General features: G+C 55.3%; 1 protein-coding gene across 3 annotated transcripts; it reads right to left on the reverse strand.

Annotated features, from left to right (window-relative positions):
- Positions 1-165: 165 nt before the first annotated feature.
- ATN1 (atrophin 1) lies at positions 166-12,309 on the reverse strand. Of its 3 annotated transcripts, none has more exons than XM_037068332.1 (10): positions 12,146-12,309; positions 7,574-7,767; positions 7,287-7,424; positions 7,022-7,135; positions 3,888-5,884; positions 3,453-3,675; positions 2,413-3,109; positions 1,427-1,570; positions 912-1,092; positions 168-735 (listed from the first exon to the last, which is right to left on the reverse strand). In XM_037068332.1, the coding sequence occupies exons 2-10, from the start codon at positions 7,598-7,600 to the stop codon at positions 702-704; spliced, it is 3,555 nt and encodes a 1,184-aa protein (XP_036924227.1). In that variant the 5' UTR covers positions 7,601-7,767; positions 12,146-12,309; the 3' UTR covers positions 168-701. The 3 variants fall into 3 exon arrangements, with proteins under 3 accessions (XP_036924225.1, XP_036924227.1, XP_036924226.1); XM_037068331.1 differs by having other exon boundaries at positions 169-735; positions 3,888-5,887; positions 12,146-12,308; XM_037068330.1 differs by lacking the exons at positions 1,427-1,570; positions 12,146-12,309 and having other exon boundaries at positions 166-735.
- Between the last annotated feature and the right edge of the window lie 3,354 nt (positions 12,310-15,663).

Genomic DNA, 15,663 nt, shown 5'->3' on the forward strand with positions numbered 1-15,663 from the left:
CCAGTGCCCTGATTTCCCAGCCTTGGGAGGAAGGAGGGGGACTAGCTTCCGTGGCACCCTCTTCATCTGTCCAGGGTCCCTCCACCCAGTGATTTCAGAATGCCCACCCTTCCCTTCCAACTTCCCAGCTGGTCTGTCTTGGGGCCCCGACCCCATAGCCCGCAAATAAAGAGTCACAGTCATCTTCCTGGGGAGTTGTGAGGATGTTTTGTTTGGTTGGTTTTGGTTGGGATGTTTTTAAAGAGCATCATATAGATATTTATATATAAATTATTAATGTGGGGCAGGGGCAAGGAGCATACATTGCAGAGGGGGCGCGCTCACAGGGATTAGGGAGGGGTAGGGGCGGCACACAATGCTACGCAAAAACAGCCACATCTAACAGATGAAATAATCACACCAACGAGGTGGGGGAGGGCGTGATGGCCACAGGGATTGGGCATGGGAGAGGAAGAAAGCAGGGGGACAAGGAAGGATCTGGTCCAAGATACTGTGTGCCTTCTGCCCCCACCGCTGCCACCTCCCCACCTCTGCACACCACAAGAGCCTTGGCCTTCCATCTGTCCCTTCCTCCCTCCCTCTGCCCAGCTGCGGAGGCCCTGCAACTGAGCAGCACCCCTCGATGCTCTGGCTTGCAGGCTGGGAAGGAGACCTCCAAGGTCCAGAGGCACACTCAGGCCCTGGCTGTCTTGATTGCAGGTTTACAGCGGCTTGTCACTTTCCTTTTTCAGGTGACTGGGGAAGAGAAAGGGTATAGAACAGATGAGAGACTGATTTCAAACCTGACCTGCCCCTTCTCACAGAGGATAGTGGAGAGGATCACCCTCAGGAGCCTAGCCCAGCTGTACCAGGCCCACCCCCCATCCCAGGCTTACATCCCTTCACTTGGGACTAGGCACGCCTGGTAGTACCTGTAGTAGTCCTCCTGGGCAGGTAGCGGCACACTGTGCAGCGGGTGGTGGGCGTGCAACCACTGCTGCTGCTCTAGTGCCAAGCGCTGCAGCTCAGCGGACTGCGCGTGCATGGCCTGCAGCTGATGAGCTGCTGACATGGGGGCAGAGAGGGAAGCTGGCAGGTCCCGGTAAGGAGCAGCTGCGGGCAAGAAGGGGAGAGAGCACATAACTGATGGGGGACTGAAGGCCTACTCGGAGCCAGGAGACAGCCAACCACTTTACATACAGAGGAAACTGAGACCAAAAATACCGGGTAATAGCCAGTCCTGCAAAATGCCAGCAGTGGAGATAGGATTTAAACTTCTTAGCCTGGCACTAAAACCCATGCCTCCCTTGGGCCTACCCCCACTCCCACCTCCTCTGGGTGCCTCCTCACCCTTTCCCAAGCCCAACGAGGCCAATCCTGCCATCCAAATTCCTCCTTTCTGCCCTTCACTCATTAGACCTTCCCCATCCCTAACCTCCATCCTTACCAAAGAGCTGGTGACGAAGAACTTCGTTCTCGTGCAGAGGGTGAGGAAGAAGGGGGTTGGGGAGGGTCCCAGCTGGGTAGGGTATCCGGGTAAGGTGAGAGCCTGAGGCCAGGGGGTCAATGAGAGGGTGCACCGAGGCAGAGGCTGGAGGGTAGAGAAGAGGAAGGTGTCACCGGAAGGCAGGTTTGGGGGAAACCATGCATGTAGGTGAAGGGAATCCAAGCCTGGGAAGAGAGATGGAAAATCAAACACAGATCCAGAGTGGAACAAGGAGGCACCATAAACAGCATAAGATTACTAGAGCAGGGACATACTGATGGCAGAGGGCAGATTACAGCTGTCAGAGGGGTCTGAGGAAGAGAAAAGAGAGATGTGGACTGCTTAGAGGAGATGGAAGAGGACAGAAAGTTTAGAAAATGAGACAGGAAGAGAACAGAGGTTAAGAGAGAGGGAAAGCTCAAGAGACGTTGGAATGGACATGAGTATAAGGCTAGATTGGGCAATACGAAATATAGTGAAGGGCTGGTAAGCTAAGCTCATCATTACCTAGGATGCCCATAACCACAGCTACAAGGCTCTTTCTGAAAAGGCACAGAAATGGGGAGGAACAGAAAAGACCTCCAGCTGGGAGAAGTCGGCAAGAAGCCACAACAGAGTTGAATCCAGAGGAACAAGGAGACAGGTATGTGAGGAGCTGTAATGGTAGCAAGGTGGTGCTCTTTCCAAGATTCCCAGCTTGAACCTCTATCATGAGTGGGATGCTAGAATCTGAAGAGAGGGTGGGGGTGTGAGGAATAGTCTTTGTGGCAAGGGTAGGGTATGAGGTGACAGGCTGGTGCATGACAGGGAGGCAAAGGTCATGGCAGCACTCAAGAGAGAGGCTCCTGGAGGACACGGAAGTCCTGGCTTGAGGAACAGAAGAGCTCAATCACTTGCTGAGGGGCAAGCTGGCCCCAAGGGGTCAAGGAAGGAAGTAGGAGTCTCACCTGCATGGATGGCGTCCTGCTGGTGGAGGTGCAGGTGAGAGTGGATGTGGGAGTGCTGGTGGTGATGGGGGGTCACATTGAGCATCTGCAGCCGGGCCAGCGGGTCATTGCCCAAGGCTGCCACCCTTTCTGCATGCTGTCTCTCAGCTGCCAGACGCTCCGCATAGGACATGTCAGGCCGCAGGGCTGGCCCAGCAGCCAGTGCCAGACGTTCCCTCTCCAGGGGCCCCAGGCTGGGGTGAAAGGGGAAAGGGTGCAGGCCAGGAGGGCCAGGCTGCAGAGCCAGGCCCCCGTGTCGGGGAAAGGGATCCAGGCCTGGCCCAGGAACCCCGTGTAGGGGTTCCAGCTCACTGGGCTTCACCTCGAAGCCAGGCTTGAGGCGGTCACGGAGGTCTCGTTCTCGGGCCTCCCGCTCCCTCTCCCGGGCTGCTGGATCACTGCTGTACAGGGCTGGGACATTGTAACCCAGGAGCCCCGGGTCCACTGCCCCCAGGGGCACGTAGAACGGATGGTTGCGATTGCCAGGAGACATGACGTGGGGCCGGGCATATTCACTAAGAGTGCGCAGGGCTGGAGTGTCAGGACCCAAGTAGGGGGGCACTGTAGCCACAGCGCTGCCCGGTTCAAACGGAGGGCGATGGGGCACAGGACCGAGAGTTGGACACTCCACTGGAGCACGTCCCTCCTGAGCCAACTTCTGTGGAGTACAAAGAAAAGAGTCAGAAGGGCAGTCCTATAAACAGGCAGCCGGTCCTAAGCTACTCATTTACCTCAGCAGCTGAATACAGCCTACCAGGACCTTCCCTAACCCCTTCTCCTAAATAGTGGCTGTTCTTACAGTCCACAGGTAGTCTGACCTGAGCTGTCCTTCAGCCAACCCAGCAGGCAGCCCTCTCGCAGGAACCCTTTCAGTCTCCATTTCCTAGGCTGCAGTGCTTCCTCCTCACCAAGAGGTGGCGCGACGACGCCCCGCCCCTCGAGTCGCCCGGCGCGGCGCAGGAGAGCCGTAAAGCGGAAGGCGCACGTGATGACGCACTCACCATGCTCCGTTCCAGCTCGCGCTCCTTCTCGCGCTCGCGCTCCTTCTCGCGTTCCCGCTCGCGCTCCCGCTCCTTTTCCTCGCGCGCGCGCTGCTCTGCCTCGCGCCGCACCTTCTCCACCAGATCGGCTCTCTTCTTGGCCAGCTTGGAGCCCTCCAGCGGCACAAAGTATAGGTCGCTGCGCGCGCACGAGTTAAAGCCGCGATCCAGGTGTTTATTGAACCTGCCAGGGCGCGGAGGCAGCACGCGTTTTAGCCTCTGTGAGCGGCCCGGCAGCGACTCCCGCCCAAAGTCAACCCCCGCAGGCTGGGAAGGAGGGGCGGAGGTCTGCAGTACTTTAAAGAGCACCGCATGAACGCAAGCACCCTTCCATCCGTGCCTGTCACTCTCTTCGTTGTTCCCCATCCCAGTCCCTCCCGCCCACGCCTCACTCACCTCGCTGACTGACTGGCATGGCTGGGAACATCTACCACCTTGGGAGGGGGCGAGGGGCTGCGGACCGGGGGCACTGGGCTGTCGGGGGTCTCATATTCCTCAGCCGGCTCCTGTTTGATCTGCGTGGCGTTGAGGGGCGGCCCCGAGGCTGGGCCCGCGGGAGGTGGTGGCAGGGATGATAGGCTCGAGGGCCCTGCAGGCGGCAGGGGTGGCCCAGGCCCCACGGTGGGTGAGCCTGGCTTGAAGGTCCCTGGGCCTGCAGGCGGCGAAGCGCCCCGGTAGCCCGGTGGGGTCCCCGTTCGGAAGGAAGGCGGTGACCCCGGCTTGTATCCCGGTGGGGTGGCTGTCTTGTAGGCCCCTGGGGACTGGGCTCTCTTTCCATACGGTGGGGGCCCAGGTGGGGAGGCTGTTTTGTAGCCTGCTGGCGAGGAAGCCACTGTGGCAATGACTGTGGAAAGTGTAGCCGAGGAGGTGGTGACCGGAGGCACCGGTGGGAAGGGGTAGGGCGCCCCTTGGGGACCCTGGGAAGGGGAAGGGTGTGAACATGGGTAGGACCCTTGAGAGGAGGAAGAAGAGTTGGAAGAGGAGGAAGAGGCCGGGGGTCCATTGGGGCCTGCTTGGCTATAGGACACCTGGCTATGAGGTGGGGGCAGGTGTGCTGGCCCTGGTGGGTAGGGCCTCAGAGAGCCCAGGGAGGGGGACATGGCATAAGGGTGTGCATGGTGGGAATTACTGCTCTCTAAGGGGTGGGGATATGCTCCAGGTGGAGGGGGCCCAGAGCTACTATGATGCTGTTGCTGCTGCTGCTGCTGTTGCTGCTGCTGGTGGTGATGGTGATGTGTTGGGGCTTGTGGGTGGGCAGTGGACTGTCCTCCAGTAGAAGGAGGAAAGGGGCCTGGGTGGGCATTACTGTTGGTTAAGAGACGGCCATATGGTGGAGGTGGTGGGGGACCCTGGCTCCACACAGCCTGGGATGGGAGAGAAGGCTGAGTATACTTGGGTGGTTGATTAGAGACAGACAGGCTGGTAGGGGGAGGGAAGGAGTGGGGATAACTGGGCAATGCCTGGGAAGCTGGGTATTGGGAGGCAGAGGCAGATGAAGAAGAACTGGAAGAGGAGGCTGCTGCAGAACTACTACTAGAGGACGAATAAGGATACCTCATTGGGGGAGCTGGGGCAGAAGAGGAGGAAACAGGGGGCAGAGGGTGGGGTGAGGGAGCAAGAGTGGGGCCCTTCTCTGGGCCAGGAGGAAGTCCACCCATACCCTGCCCCATGGCATGGGGAGAGGGCAGATGCCCAGGTAGTGGCTGGGCCCCCAGCCCAGGAGGAGAGGCAGATGCATTGTTAAGGGGTCTCAGAGCAGGTGGGGGAGGCAGGTTTGGTGTCACGTGGGGGAAAGTGGCTGATGGTGGAGCAGAGGGTAGGTTTCCACCACCCACTGGAGTGTTAGGCGGCTTTGTTGGGGGAACACTACCAGCCCCAGAGCTTGATATTGAAATGGGGGTAGTAGGTGGGGGATGCTGCTTACCCCCACTAGGGGCCCCCACTGAAGAGGCAGCCCCTCCCCCCTTGGGACCCATTGGTGGTCCAGACAAAACCCCTCCACCAGCACCCCCAGGATAGAGCTGTGGATGAGGGGGAGGGGCCCCAGGAGGAGCCTGGAACATCCTCGATGTGGGGGGTTCCATGGGAGCATGATATCCTGTGGGTGTCACAGAAGAATGAGGTTCAAAACCAGGCTCTGGCTGTCGGGGGTTGCTGTCTGGTGGTGGAGGGGAGGGAGGAAAGAGTGGAGGTGGGTGGTAGGGACGGGCTGGGCCCTGGGACAGGCCAGAAGACGAGTCGGAGTCATTCTCAACACTTCCAGGGCTGTAGATGCTGGGGGACGTGCTTCGGTTATCCTGGTCTATATCCCTTGGGTCACTGCTGCCATCATCATTGAGGCTCCGCCCATCTAAGCTGTCCAGATCGGAGGGAGACTGTGGCCGAGGGAGCTCCTGCTGCAGAAAAGGAAGGGCCATTTCCCCCTTTCCTTTCTTGCTTCCCCTAGATTTGGGGTCTCCCTGGCAAAAAAATCATTTCCCCCGTCACAGCACACCACTGTGCCACAGTGTGATGAATACTCTTACTCAAGCCCACTTCCCTACCATCTCTGGATTCCACCACTCTCCCCACATTCTCAGTTGCCCTCTAGCAGTTAGTCTGGTTTCCTCCTTGTAAAACCCTAGTCCTTCAAGTGTCCATCTCAGGCACCTTCTCCCCATCCACAGCTGAACCCAAACCCCTGTCTTCCACCAGCTCATATCCACCCTCCACTCAACTCCTTTACCCCCTTAACATCCCAGAAACCCTTGGTTCTTAAAAGGACCACCTCTACATTTTTCCTATGATTTATCTGTTCCTTCCAGTAAGACTCCTCACCCTTAACTTCCTCCCCCACCCCCTCCTGAAAATTAGGACCTAGGGAAGGAAAGGCTAGACTCTTCCACACCTCCCATCCCCTTTGACCCTGCCTAGCCAAAGCCCTAAAGATCTGTCTGATACATTATAGACAGGACCACTTTAATAAGTACTAGGATATGGTTTTTCTCTCATATCCCAGGTGAGATTAAAATAGGAATCCTAGCCCTGGCTGCTGTGGTTCAGTGGATTGAGTGCCAGCCTGCGAATCAAAGGGTCGCCAGTTCGATTCCCAGTCAGGGCACATGCCTGGGTTGCAGGCCAGGCCCCCAGTAGGGGGCACACAAGGGGCAACCACCTATTGATGTTTCTCTCCCTCTCTTTCTCCCTCCCTTCCCCTCTCTCTAAAAATAAGTACATAAGATCTTTAAATAAATAAATAAATAGGAATCCTGCCCTGGCTGGTGTGGCTCAGTGGATTGAGTGCTGGCCTGTGAACCAAAGGGCTGCCAGTTCAATTCCTGGCCAGGGCACATGCCTGGGTTGGGGGCTGTGTACCTGCTTGGGGGGTGTGAGAGTCAACAATTGATGTTTCTCTCCCTCACTTCTCTCCTCTCTAAAAATGAATAAATTAAACCTTAAGAAAAACAGATTTTTTTAGAAGGAATCCTGAATGAAAGTGTGGGGGAAAGAAAAGTCAGAAGATGGGTTGGACAGCTGCAAGAATCTCCCACCTCAGTTTTGGTCTTTTTTGGTGCATTGGTCTCCTCACTTTCACTCTCTGAGATCTCCTCACTCCGGCCCTGCTTGCTGACCTTTGGGGTAGAGGCCTCCTCTACTCGTGCCTTCTGTTAAAGAGAAAGAGAAAATTCTCGTCTTACACCTCCCAAGCCTCCGCCACTACCCTGTGCCAGACAGGAAGTTCCCCCACAACAGACACAGACACAACCTCAGCCCCAGCGCCTGAGCATCCTGTGGGAGGGCTTCGGGACAGAATACCTTGGCTGTCTGCCTAGACTTCTCAGCTTTGCCATCACTGCTGGATGTGCTGACCCCTCCAGGGGAGGCCCGGCCCCTCGATCTCAGTTCTTCCCGGGGCCCAGGGGCCTCTTTCTTCCGTCCACTCCTCATTGACATCTGAGCGATAAGGAAGAAAATAATGAAAAGGTTTTTTACATTTCACCTAACTTTAGGATGCACCTTACTTCTATTCTTTCTCTCCAGGCCCTTCCCCCTAGCTCCCCTGCCCCTAATCTTTCACGTCTCTCAATTAAGCTATCACTCACTGAGTCTTTATTCTGTCGTGTCTTCATTCTTCAGGCTGTGGAGACCCCATTCTCCTCTGCCTGGGCAGCTGAATACAGAAACTTCGCTGCTTCACCCCAAGCTCCCCACAGCTGTGGCTTGGGAAGCAGGAAGCAGGATCTCCAAGTTTCCAGTGTAGGCGCCTGGGACTTGCAGGATCTGTTTTCAGTGAAGCCTGTTAGAAAGACCATCCAAGTCTCCAAATCAGGGAGCAGAATCTGAAAGGGCTACCACTGTGCTTGTCAAGGGGCCGAGTGAGTAGTCCCGCCCTAGGCCTTTCAGTCAAGAGGTATACAAGCCCCATAATTCAGCTGGCTTGCCCCATGGGCTACCCAGCTATCTACAAGTGCAGAAGACTCTGCTCGAAATACCATCTCTCCCATCCCTGGGGAGGGCAATAAAACTCAGATGTAGCCAGGAGCCCCCATTCTAGAGATGACCGTTTTACCCGTCACCGTCCCCAAGAGACCTGTGCACACTTGCATTCCATAGGGCCTTACAGAGGACCTGACAGAGGAGCGAAACAAGCTCAAGTATTAACTTATTATCGAGTACCTTCTGTATGCCAAACCCTCACCTACACAATTTAATATTTACAACCAATCCTCAAACGTAGGTGTTATTAATCCCATTATATAGGTGAGGAAACTGAGGCTCGAAGATTGTGATTCTGACTTGCCAACTTCACATGATAATATACAGTGAGGAACCAGTGACGGCACCAGAATCAAGCCCACCTCTCCCTGATTTCAAAGCCCACATTCTTTCTTCTATACTTTGCTATATTCTCATCAGAAACTGGTGCAATTAATCCTCAGAAGACCTAGATCAGCCCCAGAGATACAAAGAGCCTTTTTTCACATCACAGTAGGTAGGAGAAGACCGCCTCATTCTACAGTGCAAAGACACACAACCCCACCAATCCCAAGACCACATCCAGGTATCCCCAAAGAGCAGAGCTTCACTTTTGAGAGCGTCGTAAAGACCCCTCTCTAGTTCATGGGTTCCTGAAGGCTAGAGGAAAAGGCAAGACTTTCCATTTTGCCAACCAAATCAGTGAGATGAGTGAGCACACAACACAAACTCACAATCTTGTGAACCTGTCTCTCACTCAGCTGAGGTGGGCACACACACCTCCTCACAGCTGATCTATATCTATACACACATATAGAGTCAGCTATTTTCATTTGCAGTGGTTTGTATCTCTTGCTAAGTGTCCTGTCTTTCAATACTACTGACCACATGATCTTTAGAGAGCAAAAACGTTGTTACTATTCTCTTCCTTTCTGTATCCCCCACTGATGTCATGTATATATAGGTGTTCCATCCCGTTTTTTTATCTTTAAGCCCACAAACTTCATAGGTCTTCTTGGATGAAGTGCTGGTGGCCTCAGTGGGAACAGAATTAGCTTACCTGCCTGTTCTCAGTTAGGAGGCCTGGCTAGGCGAGTGGCATTTCCACATCCTAGATCATACTTTCCCCAAGGAATACAAAGTAATTACTTTACTCAGCTCCACTGAACCACACTGAGGCAGAGAGTGAGGGGTCGGCCTAACCCTTCCAGGAAACTTAGTGAGAATTTACTTAGAGTAACAAAAATAGATGGAACAGGGCCCCAGGTCTTCTGAACTTACAACTGATGCTCTGCCCAGTAAACCAGCCATTTTCCCTCAACTACAACTATTACATTTTTGTTGTGTAGACTGATTTGAAAATTCAACCCCCAAAATCCAAAGAATAAGACCCAAATAACAAAAGGGAAAAGCAATCCTAACAAAAGTACAACAATGAGCATTTGTGACTGGCGTGTCTTTGCTGGCCCCTCTAGAGAACAGTGCCCACCTCCTCCCCATCACTGAACCTGCTCCCAAGTCAGTCAGAGCTAGGCCAGAGAAATGCTGGAATGTCAACTTTTAAAATCACTTGAAATCTGATAAAATAAGCAAAGAGTAATTTTGAAAGATAAAAGCAGTCATAAAAAGGCAGGTAATCCTGGGGCAAGGAGGGGCAGGGTGAGAGTAGTTAGGGTTGTATCTGAATCAGAGGCAGGTTTTAGCACCAGCAAGCTAAATTACACTCCATCTTGCCCTAGTAGCCAATCACTGTAACTAACATTTATAGAGCACCTACTATGTGTCTGGCAACACACTAAGCTTACTCACTTCATTGCCTTATTACAAAAGGAAAATGATAAAAGACCAGCTTGGGGAAGTAGAAAAGTGAAAACTAGGAAAAGAGTCTCTAAGTAAGAAGAGAAGAAGAAATTAAGGGAGAAATATGAGAAGGATGCCAGAAGGAATACAATACAAGCACAAGGCTTTTCTGGGAAGGGCTTACAGAGTGAATTTCAGCATCATTGGCCCAGCCCCCACCATCATTCCAGATCTGCCAGACTAACAAACCAGTCCAAAGTGACTGCTAGATAACAATGCAGCCCAGACCAGCAGATAACAATGCATTGGTCTAAGCCTTCAGAGAACCCAGGATTGTCAGATGGACCTCAGAAATCATCTCATCTATAACCCCTTCATCTCACAATGAAGCCGAGGCTAAAGAAAAAAGTGATTTGCCCAAGGTCACAGAAGTACAGCCAGGACTAGACCTAAGTCTCCTGGTTCCAGCTCCGGAGTATTTCCTCCTCACCAGGCTATTCTACAGCCTTTACTCCTGGGCCACCCTCACCTGAGACAGGCGTGGAAAGCCCAGACAGTCCTACAAGGTCAGGGAATAGGTCAAAGGTTAGCCGAGGGAAGGGGTCACTGTGTCAAAAGGAGAAAAGGTTGATTGAGGAAGACAGACTCAGATTAAGAAAATGGAAGACTATCAGTGTGAAGAACCAAAAAAACTACTGTATACAAAAAGTCCCTACTAATAAGAGACAGAGTCAAAAAGAACTACTAAAAGATGGTATAGTGAAAAGAGCATTTCAGTTCTCCCACCATGCCTAGGGGGAGAGACTTCNAAGCCCAGACAGTCCTACAAGGTCAGGGAATAGGTCAAAGGTTAGCCGAGGGAAGGGGTCACTGTGTCAAAAGAAGAAAAGGTTGATTGAGGAAGACAGACTCAGATTAAGAAAATGTAAGAATATCAGTGTGAAGAACCAAAAAAACTACTGTATACAAAAAGTCCCTACTAATAAGAGACAGAGTCAAAAAGAACTACTAAAAGATGGTATAGTGAAAAGAGCATTTCAGTTCTCCCACCATGCCTAGGGGGAGAGACTTCGAGAAACACTGGGACGGGACTGTCGAATGATACATATGTACCTGTGTCTAACAGACTGCTCATGGAAGGGGGGGTGGGCCACTGCCAAACCCATCCTCCAGCAACACCAGAAACGCTCTCCGGAACCCAGGCAACAGTCCTAAGGACGTGGCCAAAGTCTGAGGTCCAGTCAACATTCTGAACCCCCACCTATTAGACATCCACTGGATCGTTGCCATGGCAACGAAATAGCAGAACCCGAACCTCGAGAGTCCATCCCAGGGGTCCATCAACCAGCCACTCCCCTTCCAGTTGCTAAAGCAACTCCTACTCTCCTATAGTACCCTCAGGGAAGAGAGCTTAAGAGTACCTACCCCAGTAGAAATAAGCCCATGCACAAAGGGAAATCTCTGAGCTCAAAATAGTAATGAAGACAAACCCCCTCCTGCCACAAACCACAGCTAGAGGGGCAGAGGGATGCCCTAGGGATCTGAAGGTGGAGGTGACAACTTGTCTGGCGTGCCTACAAGATGGCCCAATTCTCTCTTCGTTTCCACCCTCCCAGAAACCATTTCTCCCTAACTCTCCCGTCAGTGTTCCTCCCTCCACTAGTTTTAAGATGACCCACACTACTGGGCCCCAGTGTGCCCCTCTCCAAGAAGTAGTAACTCTGTGTGAAATTGGGAGGGGGGGAAAAAGACCAGAGGTAACCTGCAGTAGAGGAAAGAAAACTGAATCACGAAAGCATTGCCTTCCCAATTCCACTCGAGAACACCTCAGGGTCCTCTCGAAGGTGGGCCCTCCTCGATCGTTTCCCTAGGTTCCATCCTCCCTCATCAGCTACAATCCCTCCCCACCTACCACACCCCTTCCCCACTCCCCACTTCCCTTCCACACAAACCACCCCCAGCCTCGAGCTCGGAAGCCCGGGTTCTGCGCCTTTGGGGCTTTTCCTGGAGACCTTATGCCCCACCTCGCTGCCATCTGTCGAATTTCTTTTTGCCTTCGCCCCAAAGCCCCTTCACGGGTACCTCCCGTTTATCCTCAATCAACCCTCCGCCGCGGGGTCCTGGCTACCCCCTGTTTTGCCCCATCAGCCTCCTCCTGAGACCTTCCCACCTCCCCCCACCCGCCCGACCCTCCGGGTGCCCCGGCCCTCCTCCCTCGGCGGGGCGCCGGCCCCACTCCGAGCCCGGGCCCCGGTCCCGCGGTGCCCGCAGTGGGGGGGACCGGCCGGGAAAATAACAAATGGAGACCAGGCGGCGGGAGGGGAAGTGGGAGGGTGGGGGTGGGGAGCCGCGGGCCCGAGCCCGGGCGTGCCCCGGGCCTGCGCGGCGGCAGATCTTACCTGGCCGGAGCTCGGGACGGCTGGCTGGCTCCGAGCGGGATGCGGGGATCCGGCGCCTCCGGGGGGCGGCGGCGGCCGCTCCCCCGCCCCCCTCTCCTCTTCCCGCTTCAGTCGCCGCCGCGACGCCGGCGGCGGCGGCCCCGACCCGCTCGGAGGGCGGCCCCCATCCCCCTCTCCCCGACCCTGTCCCCGATCGCCCGCGGACGCCGAGCAAATCCCGCTCCGGGTTCCCGCTCAGCCCCTCCCCGGGCCGCGCCGCCCGCGCCGCCGCGCCGCTCGCCCCCGCGGCCCTCCGCGCCGCTCCGCCCGGCTGCCTGCCGCCGCCGCCCGCGCCCGCCTCGCGCGGCCCGCACTCGCACTACCCTCGGCCCCCTCGGAGGCCTCCGCCCGCGGCCCCCGCCCCTTCCCGGGCGGCCGGCTCCCTCGCCCCCTCCAGCCCCTCCCCGCGACCAGCGGCGCCCCCCACTGGGTCGCGGCCCCCCGCCCCCGGCGCCGGCCCGACCCCGGGCTGCGGGCGGGCTGCGCGGCGCGTCCGGCGACTCGCACAGGAAAGCGGCCGGCGAAGGGAGGGAGCTCGGGAGAGGGGGATGGGAGAAGGGAGGAAGAGGGAGAAGGAGGGAGTGCGGAGGAACGGGGAGAGAGGGGCCAGGAGGGAGACGCGAGGGAGGGAGAGCGCGGCGAGTGCGAGGGGGGAGGGGGACCGGAGAGGGGAGGCGCCGCGCGAGTTGGCCGAGGCCGAGGGGCCCGGGGCGCGGGGAGGGGTTCGCGGGGGCGGAACGTGGGGAGCCCGCGGTCCTGGCACTGGCGAGGGCTAGAGAGGGAGGGGCCGTGGGTTGTAGGGGTAGATGTGGAGAAGCAGAAGTTTGAGGGCAAAGGGATCTATGGCAGAGGTGGGGCGGGAGATTGCGGGTACGAGGCGGATATTGGGGTAATGGGGTGAGATTGGAGAGATGGAGCTACTTGGGGGCTTTCGGGGCAATGAGGTGTGTGATAAGACACGAAGCTTGGGTGACAGCGTCCGTGGCAGACATGCCGGGCGGGGGAAGGTTGGGGAGGCAGTTGTGACAGAATGAGATGGAAGTTTGGGGTCATAAGGAGGGGAAGAAATTGGGGGGGAAATGGAGAGGCTGAGACTTCTGGAAGAGGGTAGAATTTGAGGGTGACTGGTGTTGGGAAAAGAATAGGAAACAGAATTTGGGGGTGATGAAGGTGAGCTAAAGAGAGAAGTTCAGAGACGTCAGCTTGGAGTGAGAAAGGAAAGCACAGGAACCGTAAGAAGGGAGGACAGAGGTGGGCCAACTGCGTTGTTCTAGGGGGCCCTGGGGCTCTGGAAAGGACCGGAGGGTGGAAGACACAGGGGTGGCTGGGCCCTGGAGGTGAGGGATTTCCAAGAGAACTGAGGAGGATTTTGATAGCAAGACAAAGTGGTTAGAATGGAGTGGGTGTGGAGGGGTTGGGAATGGATAAAGAAGATTGGAAGGAAATGTAAGATAAACATGGTCTTTGGTGGCACTATGAAAGAGGGAAGGTCAGTGATGCAGAAGACAAGAGTGGAAAGAAAAGCAGGAGAAGGAAATGATAGAAATGGGGGAGGGGAGCTCCAGTGGAGGGAAGAGATTACTTTATAGGAGTGGGACACCATGATTGGGCCCTCTGTCTGGCGGTGTCCCCGTTGAAGTCATCACTGATGGTACTTTGGGTCCCAGGGAAGGGGTGAGATGGGGATTAGGCTCAAAGCAGAGCCAAATCCCTAGGTGCCCTCATTCCCCAATCCCAATCATTCTAATGTGGAGACAGTCCCCACCACAGCCTTAAGGCTCTTTCTTGTCTTCCCACTGCTCTACAGGCAGCCTCTGACATGGTCAGTCTGCCAGCCATTCCCAGTCTTCAGCTTTGAAGCTAGCACCAGTGTCTTCTGGGCTGGCTCCCTGGCCCCTCACTAAACTGTAACATCTCCCAGGACAAAGGACGCCAAGACATTGGTTGGTTTTTGGCAGCTGAGAGTGGGAAGGCCAGAGAATGGGAGGGAGGCAGGCTGGGAAATAGGAAGAGCTGGAGCTGGAGTATGGATTGGGAGCCCTAATAGTTCTCCCGATTTGGGGTGGGGGTAGGGTATGTGTGAGGCCAGAACAGCCAGAGGCCAAGGGTGGACCCTGAATGGCAGGATCCCCCCAGCCTTCTGGAAAGGAAAGAGGTTGGCTCTGTAGCGACTCAGTAGATTTTTGTCTCATATTTCCTTGGGCCAGGCTCAACCAAGTTCTAGAAATACCCAAAAGCTCTAAAAAGATTTTAAAGCTCTGGGGACCCTGAACAAGAAGGCTTCCTTGACCTAGGAGGGAGTCACCACTCTTCAATCTTTTGAATTGGCTGGCACTTTACCACTCCATGCCCACCTTCCTTATTCTTTAGGGCCTTTGAGAGACCAGGCCAGCTCCCCATCTCCCCTACCCCCCATGCTCTCCCCCATCCCAGTATCCTAGGATAGCTCCTGCTCCTAAATCCCCACCTCCCTACTTTGCTCAAGACGCCTCCCACCCCTCACCCTCCTCCCCATTACATTTCCTCTCTCTCTCCCCCTCCCTCCCTCCCTCCCCACTTCCCAGTTCAGTTTCCTGCTGGGCCCTAGCCCAGGCCCTTTCCAATTCCCTTCCAGGTTTGTTTGGTTGTGTTTTTTTGTCGTTGTTACTGTTTTGGGGGGGTTTGTTTGTTTTTCACTACTAAAGGATGGATTAAGATGATGGCTATCTGAGCCTAAAAGAAAAATTTAGGCACAGGTAGGAACAGAGGATGGGGGAGTCAGAAGAAGAGCCAGGGCCCACCCCTTCCAGCTCCTCTCCTACCTGAGGGCCAGCTGACAGCTCAGCTTCAGGAAGCATCACACACACCACCACCACTACCATCCCTCACCCCAGCTCCTTCTCTGGCCCCAGTCCTCCACAACCCACTGGTCTCCAGGCAACGGCACAAAGGGAAAGTGGAGAGAAGGGCCTAGGAAGCCCTGGTAGAGCTGGCGGTAACCCTATCCACCCAGTACCTGGGGGGGGGGGGGGGGGGGGGTCGATTTGGGGNGGGGGGGGGGGGGGGGGAGGAGTATGGCTGCCAGAGAAGGTGACTTAGTAAGGAGGGAGAAAAGGGCAGAGGTTAGTAAACGTGGCTCCCACCAGAATAAGCCTGGTCAGTCCAGGAGTTACTAAAGAAAGGTGAATATAATGCACCATAGAGAAAAGATTAATATAATGCACCAAGAGGTACAGAAAAAAGTAGTATGCCCCAAGGGAAACAGAAAAGGCGCCAGGAGAGAAGGGAAAGATAAGATGCCCACACTGAAGCACTGAAACGAAGAGGCACAGAGCAAGGGGGCAAGAAGGTCTTTGAACTGAAAATGGAGGAGGTTCTCTCATCCCCTCCTGGTGGAAGGGGTCCTCAATGGAGACCACTGGGAAGGGTCAGCGACACAGGAAGGACAGGGCAGAGAAGTGGGTCCTGCCCATGCAGAACTGAATCTTCTTCTAGTCCTG

Source organism: Sturnira hondurensis, unplaced genomic scaffold (assembly GCF_014824575.4).
Source record: "Sturnira hondurensis isolate 20B ecotype Veracruz unplaced genomic scaffold, ASM1482457v3 Scaffold0017436, whole genome shotgun sequence".
In the NCBI taxonomy this organism is placed as follows: Eukaryota; Metazoa; Chordata; class Mammalia; order Chiroptera; family Phyllostomidae; genus Sturnira; species Sturnira hondurensis.

Coding starts and splice junctions, on each gene's coding strand:
- ATN1 (XM_037068331.1), bottom strand. CDS start 7,600: ATGAAGACACGACAGAATAAAGACTCA. Junction 1,571..2,412: donor GCAGGACGCCATCCATGCAG/GTGAGACTCCTA, acceptor TCTACCCTCCAG/CCTCTGCCTCGGTGCACCCT. Junction 1,093..1,426: donor TCTTCGTCACCAGCTCTTTG/GTAAGGATGGAG, acceptor TCTTGCCCGCAG/CTGCTCCTTACCGGGACCTG.